The 20,288-nt window shown below is 40.4% G+C and overlaps 1 protein-coding gene across 2 annotated transcripts in view; it reads right to left on the minus strand.

The window, feature by feature from the left end:
- Window positions 1–20,288, minus strand: part of NOL10 (nucleolar protein 10) — a 104,035-nt gene that overhangs the window by 14,547 nt on the left and 69,200 nt on the right. For both annotated transcript variants that reach the window (XM_023511874.1, XM_003787389.3), the window contains 5 exons: window positions 15,498–15,577; window positions 15,203–15,301; window positions 13,647–13,736; window positions 2,965–3,138; window positions 2,445–2,692 (listed from right to left, as the gene is read on the minus strand). In XM_023511874.1, coding sequence (XP_023367642.1) covers window positions 2,445–2,692; window positions 2,965–3,138; window positions 13,647–13,736; window positions 15,203–15,301; window positions 15,498–15,577 — 691 coding nt within the window. The remainder of the gene's footprint in view (window positions 1–2,444; window positions 2,693–2,964; window positions 3,139–13,646; window positions 13,737–15,202; window positions 15,302–15,497; window positions 15,578–20,288) is intronic.

A 20,288-nucleotide genomic window follows, 5' to 3' on the forward strand; every position in this document is an offset into this window, starting at 1 on the left:
TAAGCCCAAGAGTTTGAGGTTGCTGTGAGCTGTGACTCCATAGCACTCTACCGACTGAGGACGACATAGTGAGACTGCCTCAAAAAAAAAGAATATTACAGCTGATTCTTGACAGTCTGTACTGCATAAGTATACTCAGATGTGGATTTTTTTCAATACAAGTCACAAGGAGTGTGCCCACCCCTTCAGCCGCCCTTCACCTGACCTACCTCTGCGATCCCTGAGACAGTAAGACAAAGCCCTCCTCTGCTTCCTTCTCAGACTACTCCAGGGGAAGACAGAGATGAGACCTCGGTGATGACCCACTTCCACTTAACAAAAAGGAAATACATTTTATCTTCTTTATGATTTTCTTAATAATATTTTTCTCTAACTTACTTTATTGTATGAATACAGTAGGTAATACATAAAACTTAACAAAATATGTGTTAACTGAATGTTGACTGTTAAAGCTTCCAGTCAACAGTAGGCTATTAGTCATTAAGTTTCTGGGGAGTAAAAAATTCGATGTTGACTTTTGACTATTGTTGGGGGGTGGACAGTGCTAACAATAAGGGTCAACTGTACTAGCTTCTTTACCCACTAATATATCTTTTCTTTGTTAATCAGAACCAGAATTTTGAGATGCTTCTGGATTCTAAAGTGAATGATTCCCTCTACATCGGTGTCCTGGATCTTTGCTCCAAGTTGGAAAGATGAAGATGAGCAGGACATATCTCAACTCCAGAAACAATTCATCTTCTTCCTCCTTCTTCCAAAGGAAGAATGGAAAGTTGACAGGTGGAGACGCATTGGTACAGAAATGGTGCTGACCCCAACCTAAGCTCTCATCTATCCTGCCTGCTCCTCCTCTTCCTCCGCCTGCTCCTCCTCTTCCTCCGCCTGCTCCTCCTCTTCCTCCACTTGCTCCTCTCGGCTCCTCAGGTACTCAAACTACTCTCTCAAGACACCTACTGGGACTGTCTATGCATCTAAATCATGGACAGCAAAACCTTGCCCGGAAATTTTCTTTTCTTTTCAGTCTCACCTTGTCAGCCTGGCTAGAGTGCCATGGCGGCATAGCTCACAGCAACCTCAAACTCCAAGGCTCAAGCAATCCTCCTGTCTTTCTCAGGCTGTCTTAAACTCCCATGTTCAAGCAATCCACCTACCTCAGCCTCCCAGAGTGCTAGGATTACAGGTGTGAGCCAGTGCACTCAGTCTGCCTGGAAATTTTCAAAGCAGAAACTTAAACAACTTAAAGCTTTATACACAATTTGGACACAAGTACCTAGTTTATTCCTTACTTAGAGTCTCCACAGCTGAAAAATTGTTCAAATAATACTTTTTTCTTTTGGAGACAGAGTCTCACCTGTTATCCTGCGGTTGAGTGCTATGGCATCATAGCTCACAGCAACCTCAAACTCCTGGGCTTAAGAGATTCTCTTGCCTCAGCCTCCCAAGTAGCTGGGACTACAGGTGCCCACCACAACATCTGGCTATTTTTAGAGATGGGGTCTTGCTCTGGCTTAGACTGGTCTTGAACTCATGAGCTCAGGCGGTCCATCTGGCTCAGCCTCCCAGAGTGTTAGGATGATAGGCATGAGCCACCACGCCCGGCCCAATAACATCACTTTCTGTTTTTTGGAAGGGTGATTTTTTTTTTTTTTTTTTGGTGGTAAACATTTTTAACATACAACTTAATGCTTTAACTATCTTTAAGTGGACAGTTCAACAGCATTAAGTACATTCACACAGTCGTGCAACCATCACTACCAACTACCACCAGAACCTTGTCATAATTCCACACTGTAACTGTGCCCACTGAACACCACCTCCCCATTCCCTCTCCTCCAGCCCCTGGCAACCGGTATTCTACGTTCTGTCTCTGTGTATCTGACTCATCTAAAATGCCACTCTTTGTGCTGCTGAGTGATCCTTGTGTCAATGACAAAAGGTTTAACATTTCTGGCAATTTTCCAAGTGACTTTTTCAGTAATCAGGTAAACTGAGATGGGGTAAACATAACCGGGATCCTAATTTTTTAAAATAACTTTTTGTGACAAGACAATGACTGTGTTGCCTGTTAACTACCATTACCCAAAAGGCTTCAAACCACTGATGTGTAAGGCACAGAACAGGGTAATCGTGTGCAGGTTACGGAACTCCACAGGGAGTTCAATAACAGAACAATAAAAGAGTGTGGCCTGTCCAGTTTCGCAGCATGCTGAGTCCACTCCGCACACCGGCAGGACTACCCTGCGTTTCACTGCACGTAAGCTCTACCACAGGTCCGCTGGGGGCTTGCCTGGCCTCACTCCTGCCCAGCTTTCCCCACACCTTCACTCTTCTACTGCTCCTCACGGAAATAAGGACGTGGAACTGTCGTCTTTAGGGCCATGTGCCAAGGAGGAGAGGCGAGGGCTCGACCCCGTGCCAGCTTGTCACTAAGCAGTGCTACTCACTTCATCAGCTTCTGCTTTGTGGCAGAGTCTTTGAAGCTTCTGAACTCCTCTCCTGCTTTGATCTCATAAAACTGGGGTGTGAGGACCGTCTGCTGGTCCTCCTTGAGCCGCTCCTGCCGCTTCAGTTTTTCCTCCTGCTGGAGCAGTCTGCGCTGCTTCCTGACCTCCTCAACCCAGCCTTTTTCATCATCTGAACTCTCCGAACTTTCTGCATCGCTTGGTTTTCCTTCCAGTTCTTCCTCCTCTTCCTGAAAATAAAAATAGTAAGCAGCAGCTCTTTTCCCCCAACCACACCGGCACATTATTTTCTTTCAAGCAACATTAGCTCATCAGGGTATGTGACAGCTTCTCCTCTGTGTGCATTGGAAGAAATGCCTTTAAACAAGATGTACTTCTGAGCCAAATGACAATTAATATGCAGTTAATTACATCAAGCAAAATCAAAGATTCTTCTAAATTACACAGAAAACTTTATACTGAGGAAACAGTAGCAAACCCTAAACAATAAGGACCACATTACTTTGTCATGATGTTCTTGTTGCTCTAAGAGTCTTAGTTTCTTCTTTCTTTTCTCACTTATTTTCGAAACAAGTGGATTCAAAAGCCTAAACTCTTCACTCTCTTCATCCACTTGGAAGTCAGGGTTCTCAAACATAACTTTAAATCGATCATCGGTGAGAATGTTAGGAAGGCTCTGGAAGAAAAAGAGGGGAAAGTATGTAAAAATGTAAGTTAACAGCTGAATAAAATCTGACCAGAAAAAGGGTTTAAAAACATCCATCCTATTACAAATTAATAAGCTGCATGAAGCATAAATTATTAACTCATTATGAAATTTCCTTAGAATGAGTTTCCACAACTTTCTAATTGCCCATGGATTTTTATCTCCCACAGACAAAACATATTCTATTCATCTACTCTGCAGATGAACTACATTTCTTGGCCATTACACACATTAAGCTAAGAAAGAACCTTTTTGGCTAACATTATGTTTAACACATTAGAAAGAATTTTCTTTAACATTTTTAATGTAAAAAATACATTTCAAGAAAATATATCTGAAGCTACGATGACCTAACAAACAAAATACAAAGCATAATTTTTTGAAACACGGCTTTTAAAGCATAGCCATCATACTGATTTAAAGTGAGGGATTCCTTCAACTTCATATCCCTATGCTGGGAGAAGTATGCACAGATGCAATAATGACCGTGGTAGGGTAGAGGGGGCCTGATGGTGGAAGGTTACTAACCCCACCTGAGTTATTCGGCAGCATAAGGGATGTTTCTGTCCATTATAAGATAGATTCAACAATTTTCTTCCCCAGGCCATGTAACTGTCCTCAAAGGATCCTTCATATAATAAAACTTTTGGCTAACAGGACACATTTGCATAGCTCAGGACTGGCAACAAATTCCTTTTTATTTGTACCACTTTTGAACAAAAAAGTTTTCTAAAACATATTGCAAACTTATGTGTTCATGAAACATATGACAGAGAATCTTACAAACTCAGGACTCTCTATTGTTCTTTATCTACTACAGGTCTGCACACCAGAGAAAACAATCTACTTAGAATGGCTTTCAAATCAAAGTAAATAGGCTGAGCATAGCTGGAAAAAGCTAACACGTTTGTGACAGACTCTGGTGCTACACAACAGACCTGATCTTACTATTCCTCTACTACTGAAAGTAAAGGTTTCAGGAGGGTGACTTCTGAATACTGTATTTGTGTGCCAGAGCTATATAAAAACCTGGCAAATCATAAGACATTAAGGAACTTGGCCTATTAATTACTTGTTTGTACCTTAAAATCAATTAATCCTTACCTAAAATTCTATGAGATTTTGAATTCAACAAGTCTTCTCTGACTAAATGTCATTTCTAAGACAAGACTCAGAGAAGAAAGACAAGATCAAGTTGATCCTTATCTAGCAAAGAAGAAGAAAAACACACAGGATGCTATCGGGAACCTTTGGAAGGCTCCTCAACCAAGTTGAAGGTGCCATAGGAGCAAGGCAAGGTCATCCCAACAAGGGACATCCCAGCAAGGGCATGTGGACACGGCATCTGGGAGGAGGCTTGAAAGATGAGTAAGTTTCAACAGGTACAAATCTGAAGAAAGATCATCTCCATCTGACTGAGGGCCTCAGAAAAATGGCTCAATTTGCAAAATCATCAGGCCAGACTGTAAAGGATTTTAAATACTATGACTGTCACTCTGAAGGCAAAGGGAAGCCACGAGAGAGTGGGAAGAGTAAGATGAACAGAAACAGAGTTGTTACTCTCCAGTAACAACTAGAACTGAGTTTCGAAAGCCCACTGCCGGGGTGCCAGACGGACTGTTGAGGGAGAAGCCAGCAACACCAGAAGACTAAGAAGCCATTTTAGGAAACTGGCAAAGAGATAGGCCCTGAATTAGGGCAATGGGAATATAAAAACACTAACAAGTACTTTTTCGGAAATAACGTTTATAAGATACACTTCTAAATTTAGAATTGATAGATCCAGTTATGGATGAGATGTGAGGGTTAAGAGTTAAAAATAGGCCGGGCGTGATGGCTCATGCCTGTAATCCTAAGCACTCTGGGAGGCCGAGGTGGGTGGACTGCCTGAGCTCAGGAGTTAGAAACCAGCCTGAGCAAGAGCAAGACCCCGTCTCTAAAAATCAGTCAGGCATTGTGGCGGGCGTCTATAGTCCCAGCTACTCAGGAGGCTGGGGCAAGAGCATCTCTTGAGCCCAAGAGTTTGAGGTTGCTGTGAGCTATACTGCCACAGTCATCACCCCCAGGGTAACTGAGTGAGACTCTGTCTCAAAAAAAAAAAAAGAAAGAAAGAAAGAAAGAAAGAAAAGAAAAGAAAAAAGAGTTAAAAACAAGGTTAGAAACTTCTCAAGCATGCATTCAGTTCCACTGACTCTATAGAAAGCTGCTGGTGGCATGAGCTGGGGTCCCTTGTTGGCAAGGATTAGAAAAATAGGCAGGGGTGGAGTAAAGGGTGAGAGGCCACCTGCCACCTAAGAGTGCTTACGCCTGTGGCACAAGGAAAACGGCGCCAGGATTCTGAGGGACACTGTTAGGTGTCAGGAAATGACACAGCAGGTCTCCAGAGAGAAAGGCCACTACAGTGCAAGTTTTGGAATCACCCATAAATATGGGATGGGTGATATTGCCAAAGAACCAGATATTTTCAAATGAGTAGCTATGTGCATCGTATATATTTTCAGGCAAAAAAAAAAAAAAAAAATCCAAGAGTAAATTTTTCCATTTTATTTATATTTATTAAAGTAATAACCATATTTTAATGAATAACAAAGAAATGTTAAAAAGAATTATGTTGCTGGTATTCTTCAGATTTTTTTTCTTAATTTAAAACACATTGGCCAGGCATGGTGGCTCATGCCTATAATCCTAGCACTCTGGGAGGCTGAGGCGGATGGACTGCTTGAGCTCATGAGTTCGAGACTAGCCTGAACAAAAAGGCTAAAAATAGAAAAAAGGCTAAAAATAGTAAAAGGGCTAAAAAAAAAAAAAAGGCCCCATCTCTACTAAAAATAGAAAAAACTGAGGCAAGAGGACCGCTTGAGCCCAAGAGTTGGAGGTTGCTGTGAGCTATGATGACGCCATGGCATTCACAGAGCAACAGCTTGAGACTCAGTCTCAAAAACACAAAAAACAAACACATTGTATTTCCTAAAGACATGTACTAGATGAACATTATAAAATAAAAACTCTTCTGACATAGGTGTAAAAATATTTCCCCCAGGGATTTCTCCTAGTCTAATTGTTTGTTTTCACAACTGCCTTTATAAAAAAAGTAGGCTAAGGCACAGCTAGTAATGTTCTAGAGTAGTTTACAAGTGTCTGGCTAGTGATCTGACCTACAAACAACATGCTCAACACCTCGCCACACACCATTAACACGTGGAAAACACCTGAAGTATGTATAAAACCCCGCCTCAAAGAGTTTTGTTTATCTGATTGAGATCTTTATCATTAATATTTTTCCCAACAGAGTAGCATCTACGAGGAATGCTTGCCATTTCAAACAAATTAATTCTTTCAATGATGTGGCTATCTATGAAATTAAGTTGGTACAGACTACTGAGTTCAGACAGTTGCTTGAACATAAGCAATTTCCTTCTAAATCTCTCCTTAAAGCCCACCACAACAATAGGAAAGGGGCTTTTAAAAAAGAACACAAACCCTTAAGGATGAGGAAGAAAGGAAACAGAGGCAATAACAATTTGGAAGCAAGAGAGGAAGTCTACATAAAGTTCCATCCCCAGTTCTGGAAAGCCTAGCTGCCCCCTGTTCCCCCTGGAGAATGGAGAGGAAGGGGACCCCCAGCACTGCAGAAGCAAGGGAAGCTTGTGGTAACGGAGAGGACGTGAAGGCTGGCACTCGAGCATGGGGTGCACCCCACTGCTCCTCAGACACCCCCAACTCTCGATGTCTAGAGTAGACAGTTCTCAGAATGCTGGTAGCCAGGCCTTCTCCAGACCAGCCAGATGAAGACCTGAAAAATAATATTTTCAGCTTCCTCAAACAGACAGTTTGGCCAAGTTACCAGAGAGAGACTGAGGGACCTGTTCCTACCGGCTTTCATTCAGCTTTTTAATGCCCATACTTTTATAATCATGAACGAATAAGCAAGGATCATGGCAGGAAAAACCAATGAAGACTTTTTTTTTTCCTAGAAAATTCTCCATCACTAAAGATCTAAGTTTCTAAAAAGAGTCATTAGTATATAGGCCAGATTTCTAGATTAAAAATGGGCCCACAGCACAGCACAGTCTTCCCATGTGAGATTTCCTTGGACACTTCCTCTTTCTGGCCTTACTGTCTTAATTTAGAGGAGCAAACCCTTTAGCAACTTCCTGAGATAAGTAGCATGTCAGAGTACTAGTTGGTTGTTGAGAATTTGCATGTTGGAAAATATCTTTACCACACACCCTCACGTTGCCTCACTGCTTGTCCAGCTAGAAAATACTAAGTTGGAAACTATATTCCTTCAAGAAACTAAAGGTTCTTAAAATTCTTTATCTAGTATGGAGTGAACCCTCAGGACAATGGTAAAGGGAGATTCCAGGGTCTGAAGATAACCAGTTCAGAACAGGAAAAGGCAGAAAGGTCTCGAATCCACTTCTTTAGGAAGGTAAATAAGTATAAAGTCTGATCTATATAAATACCTCAAAATGAGACTTAGACAAAAGGTAAAGAAAGGGTAATTAATAACTGCTTAGAAAACAAACAAAAGAGACAATTATTAACTCCAGAGGAAATAAAGGTTGTACAAGAATTGCAGTCACAGATTACCATGGACCCTGACTTGGCTTGTAAATAGCATTTGCCTGGTTATAACCATGTAAACGCTGAATACTGACCTAACTGAAATTACTATATAGCTTCTTTGGGTGGGAAGGTTATCCATACAATGCCTAACACCAAAAAGTTAAGAAGGGATACTACCGGCAATATTAACAGAAAGTTTTATATATAAAAAAAAAAATCAGGCCAGGCGCAGTGGCTCACATTGGTAATCCTAGCACTCTGGGAGGCTGAGGTGGATGGAATGCCTGAGCTCACAGGTGTGAGACCAGCCTGAGCCAGAGCGAGACTCCATCTCGAAAAATAGCTGGGAGTTGTGTTGGGCACCTGTAGTCCCAGCTACTTAGGAGGCTTAGGCAAGGGAATTGCTTGAGCCCAAGACTTTGAGGTTACTGTGAACTATGACATCATGGAACTCTACTGAGGTGACAAAGTGAGACTATGTCTCAAAAAAAAAAAAGTCAGCTAAAAAGGCAATAGTTGTCTCATTCTTGTAAACATACAAGAAATGTTTATTCTTTAAAATTAGGTATGTCGGGCGAGTGTGGCAGAGGTAGAAGAGGTGTAAATGGAGGAAAAGAGTAGGAGAAAAAGGAAGACTATGGAATACCCTACGCTCCTTACAAACCTTGAAGAAATGTTTATTCTTTAAAATTAGGTATGTCGGCTGGGTGTGGCAGCTCAAGCCTGTAATCTCAGTACTCTGGGAAGCTAAGGTAGGAGGATCCCTCAAGCTTAAGACCTATCAGATCAAGAGCAAGACCTCGTCTCTACTAAGAACAGAAAAACTGGCCTGGCATGGTGGTGGGCATCTATACTTCCAGCTACTCGGGAAGCTGAGGCAGGACGATTGCTCTAAGCCAGGAGTATGCTCTGAGCTAGGCTGATGCCATGGCATTCTAGCCTGGACAACAGAGCAAGATTCTGGCTCAAAAAAACAAAACAATCCCCCCCCCCAACACTTACCTGATCCAAGCCAGAGTATCTGCACATAATTATATCTTTTCCCTAAAGAGATGAATCACTACTTTAATATAAGCTCTTACTGCTATTTAATAATTCCTGAGGCTATTCAGAAATCTCTGCCATGATTTTCCAGCTACAGAACACACATGGCCCAGAGACTTCACACAGCCCTGCCTGAGCTGCTGAGAATCCAAGAAGAGTACATTCATACAAGACTTGAAGACAACAGTAAAGAACTGGCAAAAATGGTTAATGTGGAAAATGACACTTACAGGAAATACAGCTCTAACCAAAACTTAAATTCTTACAGGTCAAATGGATCACAGGTACTCACGCCTTTCAAACCTGTTTGTGCATAGTGGGAGTTCAATATGTATTTTTTGAAAAAATAAATGAAATAGTTTTTAATTAGCATCAGTATCACCACATTTCTGAGTTTGGATAATGTCCAAATAATGCTTATTGACACTAAGTGATGGGTCCTTTCCCATTTCAGGTTCAACATCGACTGTACAGTAAACATCATATTACACTTTTACTATGTTATCAGCGGCAGCAATATTTGGGAATACATGTTGCTGTCTGTCTCCATTACTTTTAGTTGCAGCCAAAGCAGAACAAACTGCAAGATACAGACTTTCAAATCAGGAGATCTCAAAGCTAGTAAAGTTTTTGAGGTTTTGAGGAGCTGAGTTCAAAGGCAAGACTAATGACCTGCTGATGAATATAACAATTCTTTCAAGTGTTCTTTACAATTATGATGAAGGATTCTTTCATTAATTCAGGAATAATTTTTAAGGCCTTCATTTTATATAAGATAAAACTGTCAAACTTTTTTCAGAAGACCCTATATCAGCATAATATTTCTGGAATGAAATGGAACTCAAAATAGGGCTTGACTTGAGCCAGCAAGTCACCAAAAAACCAAGTTAGGGACACAATTTATAAATACTGTTCTCTAGCAGAATTTGTGACAAATTATCAGGTGACATGATTACAAAGCATTTCCAGCTGTGAACGGCTGAAGAGAAACCTCTGTTGATGAAAGAAGACAGGACTCTCCACGGTTCTTATTCCTCACACTTGCAGTAGAAACAGGTCCCAGCCTGACAATTCTTTACAGGATGACCCAAGAAGAGGTTCTAAAATAAATGAATACCGTCTTGATCGGCAGAGACTACGTAGCAGCAAAAGTGAAGGCCAATGAACACAGATCTGACTGGAGATAACACAAAGGCAAGTGCTCGTACAGGGCCGACAGGAACGAGCAACCATGATGTAGTTAACCCTGGATGCCCCGATAGCACAGCTCAAATTGGAATCACCTCTGCTCAACAACTGTGAGTGTTTACATAAAGCACAACTCTGCTGCTAGCTCTTCAGTCCACAAATAGCTCAGGAAATAACGGACGTGTGACATGGTCGGGGCCAATCCTATCGTTACGCTTGTGCTGGGTGATGCTCAGTGAACTGAACTTCCCAGTCAGCTCACACAGACAAGAAGCACATTCGTGTTGTGATGCCTCTTTATATCCCAAAGATAAACCCGTGACATTTTATAAAAACGGATAAGAAAAAACTAACCAAAAAAGAACTGCAGCCAAAAAAAAAAAAAAAAAAAAGAGAGAGAGAGAGAGACAGGAAGAGGGGGCAAATCTGAGTCACATTTTAAAGGGAGTTATAGAAAAATGAGCTGCCCCTGGGAATGTGGATGCTGCCACTGGAGGGACTATAGATCCGCAGTCGGAGGCTGGTGTGTAAGGATCTCGAAATCAATGAGGAAAGCAGTTACGACAAAAAGAAGGACAATGTCTCAGTGGAAGCGACACTGGCAAAAAACTGTCCATTAAAGGAATTCTGAGACGTTGCATGATATCAAAAGGATGGAGAATAAAACAGTGGAAGTACGTCCCCATAGGAAGAAGTATGACAATTTGCTGGGGCAGAGAAAATGCTGGCTCTGAATCCTAAATTTAGGATGAGAATAAACTGTGCACTGTTCCAAATACTCCTACACACTTTTCCACCACAAAAAAATTATGCTTTGTTTCTAATATTCTGGACTATAGTTTACTAAATAGATCCTAATTTTCCTATTTTTTCATTTCATTACACTTATAATGGACAGTAAAAGACTCTTTAAAGTTTCAACAAAAAGTTTTAAAGGCACAGAACAATAATAATTTCCCCTCCGGACTATGAAGATCGCTTTGTGTGTTCAAATTGCAAGGTCATCTCTACCATCTGGCACTACAGCACACTCTAAATCTTCTCTGGCTGCCCCTGACCTCAACAAAAGTCTATAAAGAAAAGAGGGTCAGGGAAAGGAAAGATCACTGGAATGGACTGGCAGGGTCAGTTTGGGTTTATTCCCTGCCCACCTCCCTCCCCTTCCCCTGCCTTTCTTAAAAGTGGTCTGCCCTCAATTAGTTGGAGCTGAGGCCTCCCAGCGCTTCCCGAGGGTAGGCGGCAGTGAAGTGAGTGGGCTGGTGCAGGGGCATGGCCAGTTGGCCCAGCAGGGAATGCACTGAGAGGTTTCTGTGGAGGGTTCTGCGTGTGGGATGGGAGCTATTTCCCAGGATAATCATCTTTATAATCTGGAACACCGTACACAAAGCAGCAAAATTAAATTTTAACTTGACTGTCCTCTATTAGCTAATAAGGACTCCAGCATAAAACACAGCTCGGAATGCATTTATCTACAGCCTAAATTAGCTCTCCTTTCTACCTGCTGAAGCTTTAGGGCAGTGATTCTCAACCTTCCTAAAGCCATGACCTTTTAATACAGTTCCTCGGGCGGCACCTGTGGCTCAGTGAGTAGGGCCCTGGCCCCATATACCCAAGGGTGGTGGGTTTGAACATGGTCTCAGCCAAATTGCAACAAAAAACAGCCAGGCGTAGTGGCAGGTGCCTGTAGTCCCAGCTACTGGGGAGGCTGAGGCAAGAGAATCACCTAAGCCCAAGAGCTGGAGGTTGCTGTGAGCTGTGACACAATAGCACTCTACCGAGGGCAACAAAGTAAGACTCTGCCTCTTAAAAAAAAAATACAGTTCCTCATGCTGTGGTGATCCCCAACCATAAAATTATTATTATTATTATTATTTATTGTTGGGGATTCATTGAGGGTACAAGAAACTAGGTTCATAAAATTATTTTTGTTGTGGGCAGTGCCTGTGGCTCAAAGGAGTAGGGCACCGCCCCCATAAGCCAGAGGTGGTGGCTTCAAACCCAGCCCTGGCCAAAAAAAAAAGAATTATTTTTGTTGCTACTTCATAACTGTAATTTTATGAATTATAATGTAAATATCTGATATACAGGATGTATTTAGGCGACCCTTGTGAAAGGGTTGTTCAACCCCCAAAGGGATTGTGGCCAACAGGTTGAGAACCACTGCTTTAGGGTATGCAAATCCAAAGATCACTTCCAATTACCTTGTAAAGTGACCTTATGAAGCTGAAAAGGTAACTCCTTAATCGGATTTAGCCTTGGCTACCGTGAAGAACAAGGTGAGCTTGCTGAGTCGACACAGCAGGGCACCTGCACCTCACACACTTGCAGATACACATCAGTGTATGTTAGTACAGTGCACAGCCACAGCACACAGACATAAATTTAGATACTAATAAGCTTAAGTAACCATTTCAACATTGGTATACTACTCATGTCACAAAAATGGAAAGATAAAAGCCATCTGTCTGTTTACTTAGGAAGGCTTCCAAAAATTAAGATTTAAATAACATATGAAAAGAATATAATAGACCAGGAGGAAGGGACATAGGGAGAGCCTGAGGAAGCAGAGACAAGAGGGGCAGTGAGTCTGAATCCATTCAGAATAACAGCCCAGAGAAGGCCCATATCCAGACCCTGCATGTTACACAGGAACAAACCATGACCCAGCGAAGCTGAGCAATTACACCAAGATTACACGACCAATGAGCACAAGCACACAAGACTCTCTAGCTGAAGTCCCTGTGTACTATGAAGAAAGTAAAACAAAACTAAGCACAAAAAGAGCTCACTTACCTGGTTAAAAATCAGAGAACAGAGAAAGAATAATCAAACCAAAAGCCACCCCAGAGCACCACACAGCTGGCCCAAAACTACAAGATTAGCCCCTACTCAAACAGTTGGGTCCTGCAAGCTCTCACGGGAGATCAGACTGCTACAACTCACCGCAGTACACAACCAAGTTTGGCTGTCTGCCTGCCTGGTCTAAGCAGATGGAGAAACAGGATTAGCAAGGACCTAGGAGGTCTTCATATACCTAGCAAAATCAGAAAAATCTCGTCTCTGGACAGTATCAGTAGATGAAGCGCTAACCCGTATTTATCTTATGGCCGATCTTCAGCTATTTCCACACTGGTACACAAGGACAAGCAGTTACATCAGCCTGCGTGCTCCTAAGAACGCCAAGTCTGAATGAAATGAGGTTACTTCTGGAGTTATAAATAAATCTCATATAACATAAATAGTTAACAATGAAAGGATTAAGTAAATTATAATACATCCATAAGATAGAATATGCAACCATTAAAAATATTTAGAAAACATTTTTTAACAAAATGGGAAACCACCTGTGTTATTTTATAGAACTAGAAGAAATATTTTACACGTAGAAGACTCTCTTGCCATTATACTTTTTAGTTTAAGAAAAATAGGGCAAGAAGGAAATTCACTAAAATACTAATGATGTTTTTCTCTAGGTAGAGGAGTGTGCGGGTGGCTGTCTTCTTGATGTTCCATTTTCCAAATTCCTATATTGAGCATATGCTATCTCATAAATGGAAGAAACAAACAAAAACGAAAACTACCCGTGTTTTATAAAAACAAACAATAAAAAAAGATATGTTACTATCACAAAAATGTAGAAAAAACTCATCAATCTTTTCTGATGCATAAAATCTTACCTTGACTTTCTTTTTCCATGTGGATTTTTGCTTCTCCTCTTCTTCCTCAATTAACTTAAGCGCCAGCTCTTTGTTAACTTTCGGCAATTTCTAATATACAAAGGAGAAAAGGCTGTACTAAGTTAAGATAGCTATATTTTACCCTTAAAGGTTAGCAGTTCTGTAAGGAACATAATTTCATAAATAGGTAACTAATTCTTATTTTCCTTAATTTCTTTATTTCCAGAGTACAAAATAGAGACACAAGAGATGCTGTCAGGTGGGCCTCATGGTAACTGTGGCTTACTGCTGTGAGGACATGCCACACCCTACCTGCCTCAGCACAGAAGCAGCTGAGAAAGGCTGCATTTGGCCCACATTAGACATGAAAGGGTCTAGAACCCCTCACTGACTGACAAGAGGCCAAAGCGTTTGGTTATTACAGCCTCTGGCTACCAATATGTTACCTACACTATTTCCTGCTCCCGAGTACCAAATTTCCAAAGGGAGTCCTAGATGGGAGTCTGACGGCTCTCAGGATAGTCATACGCTGTCTATTGTTCTCTTCCACTTAGCATTTTAGGTTCCATTTTACAGTAAGTAAAATACAACTTTGACAAGTACTATAAAGAGCTGGGGCAAAAGGGCTCCTTTGCTCAGACTCCCCCTGGCAACACACGCACTTTCATCACTTTTAAGAGATAGTCTGGAATAAGGAAAAGTGCCAAGGGTAACTGCGGAAAACATTAGTCTTTTGTACTAAAAGAGTATATGTGTTTATACATACGTACGTATGTGTACACGCACATATGTAATATGTTACATGTTCAGTTCTGAATACTGGCATCATTTGGTGATCAAACCTAATCAAGAGGGTGGCCAGAGAGACTGCAGGCAGGAGAAGGGGACAGGACTTGCTTGTCCTGTCTGCTTGCTGTGTGGGTTGGCATCACAGGACAACAGCTCTTTGTTCAGTTCCGGCGGCAGTGGTGAGTGCTGGTTTGCAATTTCCAGCACTCCCAGGAATATCGTCCCTGTGCCTCAAAGTCCCCAGTGCCCCCTCTTTCCTGTTCCCAGCACTGAAGAGGTGGCTGCTCTCTGCAGTTAACGACTCTTACTCACTTAGTGGTTTTGCTTTTTCAGTTCTCTAATACCCGGTTAATAATTCTTCACATTAAATTCTCTCTACCAATATAACTATTGTAGTTTGTTTCCTGACAAATGGTCTAATGACTATTTCTCACGATCCAGAGAGCATGAGATGCCCAAAGGCCAGTAAGAAATGAGGATCAGTAAAGCGCTAACACTCCCCAAACTCAAAACCCATTTGAAACTGTCATCATATTTTCTTGTGGTAGTGACACTATGTCATTATAGTATGATTTCCAATAATACCATTAGCACAAAGTTTATAATGATAAAACTAACACATAAGATATACCCAAAATATTAATCAATATTAATATTTTATTAATAAATGCAAAGCTTAAAAAAGAATGCCTGATTTCTTTAGACTAATACACAAAATGAAAATGAAGTACTCTTCTCTGCTAAATTCAGTGGTTAAGTCCATTTACCTTTAATTGGACTCTCTGGGCACGTGCTTCTTCTATCTTCTGCCGTATTTTATCTTTCCTATATTCTTCATAAGCAAATGGATTTACCATCAATTTCACCTTTTCAAAATGAAAAAAAATTTTAAAAATAACACAATGGTATATATTGACATCATTTTTATATATATCCTATTATGCCAAAGAATAAGCAGATCCCACAAAAATCTTAAAGTATTTTCTATGAAGGTGCAAGCAGACAAGAAATGGCTATAGACTGCTCATCAGTCGCCTAAATTAACAGTGTTTTTTTATTTACCTTGTGATAGAGTCTTATGTCCATGAAAAATCCATGCATATATGCCCGGAGAAAAGGTGATCCAATGAGGTGTGTAAGCCCTGGGGAAAGTGAATCAGAAGATGGCAGGTCTTTATGAAATTTGAATTAACACTGAACAGTTTTTCTTAGACAACAATTTGATTATAGTAAGATTTTTCCTTCTGAGCAAAAATTTACAGATCACAATTACTAATCTTTGGCTGGGTGTGGTGGCTCACGCCTGTAATCCCAGTACTCTGGAAGGCTGAGGCAGGTGGATCACCTGAGCTCACAAGTTTAAGACCAGCCTAAACTAGAGAGAGACCCCATCTCTAAAATAGCTGGGTGTTGTGGAGGGTACCTGTAGTCCCAGTTACTCAGGAGGCTGAGGCAAGAGAATTGCTTAAGCCCAAGAGTTTGAGGTTGCTGTGAGCTGTGATGCCACATAGTGAGACTCTGTCTCAAAAAAAAAAAAAAAAAGGTTCAATGGCCCAGGCTGGGTTGAACCCAAGAGTTTGAGGTTACTGTGAGCTATGATGCCATAGCACTCTACTGAGAGTGGCAAAATGTGACTCTGTCTCAAAAAAAAAAAAAATTACTAATCTTCTTATCTGTCAAGAAAATTTAAACTGCTTCAGTAATATCACTCTTCCTTATTTTAAATATAATGCTAAGCATAAACATGATGAAAAAGTCCTTATGAACTATGATAGACTGCTAAGGTTCTTTCTACTGAGAGGTTCTCAGAGTTTTGGTTTTCACAAACCAATTCAATCTAAAAACAATATTGATGATCAAACATAAATTGTCAAATTTTATACTGCCAAGAAGAAATATGGGGAAGGGCAAGAGGAAAAACATTGATATCACTCATAATTTCCAAAAGCAAAGGACCCTGTCAGAACAGTAACACAGCAAGAACATACTCTTCTTAAGAAAGACCAGCAGACCAATTTCTACCAACACAGATGAACATACCCAGGCACACAGACACCTACATTATACACACACTCTTCATTGTGGACTAACGAAAAGTTCACTGCCAATCAATTCATAGGGTTTCCCAGTTTTAATAAATGTGCTGGTAGCCACATAAGAACACTCTGCTTATATCACACGAATTATTTATTAATTAAAAATATTTACACAGGAAAAAGTTATGAATGAAGTGACATGAAGAGTACCTATGGTATGAAACTAGGTGACATCTTCCTACAGAAAACATCACTCTGATACCCAATTTTAGAAATAATGCATCTATCTAGACCTGAAAATCAGATATTAGGCAAAAATGACGGAGTAGTACAAAATAGCATATCCATTATAGAACAACATAAACAAGGCAAAGTATAATCCAGGGAAATCTCTTAATTGTAAGACTTGGCCAGAATAATACTTTCATAGAATTCATTAGGTGCGTAAAACTAATGGATTAGTTTGGGGCTAATTCATTAGGGCTTGGACTGTCACAGAGGAGTCTCAAGAGGGATGAAGCTTACTGGCATATATCAATGCAACAATCTAAAGTTACGCACATGCACCTGTTTATTATCTAGTCTTTCCTCAAAATAACCAGCCCGATTAACTATCAAGTTATAAAATATATTTGCCAGGAATAGCAAAAACAATTTTTGATTCCTCTATTAATGTCACAGAATTATTCCCTTATTAGGTCTTACATAAAGATTAAGCAGAAAGCTTTTCACAGCAAAATAATCCTAGACAGAGAATCTGATCACAGCAGCAATTCCCACGTTAGCTCCACAAAATACTCTCCCAAAAGATCTCACGAGGAATAAAAGGTTCTATGGTCTAACAAGTTTGAGATTATGTTTCATCCTTTCTTCTTCTGTCTGGAGATTTACAGGGTATGATTATATTAAAGGCTCTAAATCCAGAAGTAAAACAATTGATTTGACTTTGTTTAACCTGGAATTTCCCAAATTTATTTGCCACAAATCTCTTAAAATAATAGTAACATCCACTCGCTCCATTTAAGACACTGTGCTAAGTATTTTTCAGATGGTATCTGATTCACTCCCCAAGCAACTTTATGGGTAGCTATCAGTGTTATTTCCATTTTAAAGATGAGGAAACCAAGGCTTAATGAGGTTAGGGAAATTTGCAGTCATGCAGACACCAGGAGGCAGAGATGGGTTGTCAATGCTGCTGGTCTACCTCTAAAAGCCCCCACATCAGCCACCGTGCCACCCGAGGAGTCCTGCCATAGGCTTCACCTTCCATAGAACACTCTACAGGAAACAGCGAGCTGGAGGCCCAGGCTCTGCTAAGGCCATACTTGGGAAGAACCAGAACTCACAAATATTCAAAATTATTATTATTTTTTTTTTTTTAGAGACAGAGTCTCAACTTTATCATCCTTGGTAGAGTGCCATGGCAGTGTCACACAGCTCACAGTAACCTCCAACTCCTGGGCTTAGGTGATTCTCTTGCCTCAGCCACCCAAGTAGCTGGGACTACAGGTGCTTGCCACAACGCCGGCTATTTTTTGTTGCAGCTTGGCCAGGGCTGGGCCTGAACCCGCCACCCTTGGAATATGGGGCCGGCGCCCTACTCATTGAGCCATAGGCACCACCCAATATTCAAAATTATTAATCTTGCACGAAAAATAATCTCACTTCTACTCTTAAGATAACCTATTTAGAAGGTTTTACATAAGATGGGAAAGAATAACCAATGACTCATTTAAATTTAAGAGATACTAATAATATACATAAAAATGCTTTCAAATATTTTGAATATTATATCTACTTCTAAAGTTTTAAAAGTAAGTAGCATGATTCTATTTTAACAAAACGTATCTTAACTGTAATCTCAGCACTCTGGGAAACGTAGGCAGGTGGACTGCCCGAGCTCACGAGTTCAAGACCAGCCTGAGCCACAGAGAGACCTGTTCTCTAAAAATTGCCTGTCACTGTGGAGGGTGCTTGTAGTCCCAGCTACTTGGGAGGCTGAGGCAAGAGAATCACTTAAGCCCAAGAGTTTGAGGTTGCAGTGAACTATGAAACCATGCACTCTACTGAGGGTGACAAAGTAAGACTCAAAAAAAAGGAGGACACTCGACTAGACTGTTTATCACAGCTCAATTTACAATCACCAAAATGTGGAAACATCCTAAAAGCCCCCCAACCCAGGAATGGATTAATGAGCTGTGCTATATGTATACCATGGAAGACAGAGACTTTACATCTTTTGTATTAACCTGGACAGAAGTGCAACACGTTATTCTTAGCAAAGCATCACAAGAAAGGAGAAACAAGAATCCCATGTACTCAATTCTGACATGAGAACAATTAATGACCTAGCACACGGTGGGGGGGTCAAAGGGGTGGGGGTCACCTTGTGGGGGTGGAACACTATATGGGAGGGTCTCTATTTGACACAAGCAATCAATGTAACCTGGTTCTTTGTACCCTCAATGAATCCCCAACAATATACATATATAAAAAAGTATCTTAAATTTTATAACTACTTTCTTCATCCAAAATAAACATAGCAAACAGACCAAAAAAAGCACCTACAATGTACTAAACATGGCAATTTAAAAAATAATAAGTTTTTTCCTCTTCAATTATAGTTTCACCAATGGGGGGTTATCAGGGACTGACCCGACTGCTGTTGTTTTTGTATGCTCTGTTGTCTCACATAAACAAATACACTAACCTCCTTAAATCAGTGAGGTCACTCCCTGCCCTGCCGCCCAACTTTGGGATGTGACTTATGTAGGTGAGTGTGACACAAACATATTATAAAAATTGTGTCAGAGATGTTTAAGAACATACTTGTAGGAAGATCCTATTTCATTCATAAGTCACTGTTCAACAATATATTCAGTTTTTTCTTTGTAAACACATTAAAACTTAAAAGAATTCCACCTGGATTAACTGCTATGAGACAAACATACATTAAAAATAAAATTTAAGAACCATTCAATTAAACTAATTATGACACGATTCTATTTTCCTTTAATATTTAACTGCTATTGCACATCTGTTTGCTCCAAAGACAACTAAGTTTCCCAGACTAGTGGGGAATGGAGCTTCTAAATGTTTTCATTCTCAATAATTTGCAACATCCCTTTTGCCAACAACAGAAGAAGAATGCGGTGTGCTCTCTAAGAGTGTTAGGCCAGCAGGGTAGACCAGCTCTTCCTGGGGACTAGTAAGGCTGCGGAAAGAGCTTGAACTCTGGGTTTAAACCCCAGATTTCAAGTTTACCAACACTGAAGTCTTTGGCAGGATACTTTTATCTTTTTGTGCCTCAGTCTCCTTGTCTATAAAACAGAATCACAGTAAGAGCCCACTCCATAGGGAAGTGAGAGGTAAATAAGTTATGTGTCGAATGCTTAAAACATCGCCTGCACATAGTAAGCCCCGTATTCTAAGTGTCTGCTGTTCTTATAAGACATTTCTTGGTTTGTGACCTTTAAACATAAAGTAACTATTAAGATCCTATTATATCTAAAGACTCAACCTATAGGTTCTAAGTTTTGGACTGAGTCTTTTACAAGCAAACCTAAAAGTGAGCCAGAAATCACTTACTTGTGGTCTCCGAAATATTTTTGAAACCTGATTATATTTAAATAGCACTTGAAAAAAAAAATCACTTCTTAACAATTTTTTCCCTTCACATAGTTAGTAATTGAAAAGAAATTATTTTTCATTTAAAATATTAAAAAGTTTCAGAGGTTAAATTTACCTGAACCATTCTGTAAGCAGTGATCATTAATCTGACAATTTATGGGAGGTTTAACATCTGATTTGGCAGAAA

Source organism: Otolemur garnettii, unplaced genomic scaffold (genome assembly GCF_000181295.1).
Source record: "Otolemur garnettii isolate 467f Iridium unplaced genomic scaffold, OtoGar3 scaffold00022, whole genome shotgun sequence".
In the NCBI taxonomy this organism is placed as follows: domain Eukaryota; kingdom Metazoa; phylum Chordata; class Mammalia; order Primates; family Galagidae; genus Otolemur; species Otolemur garnettii.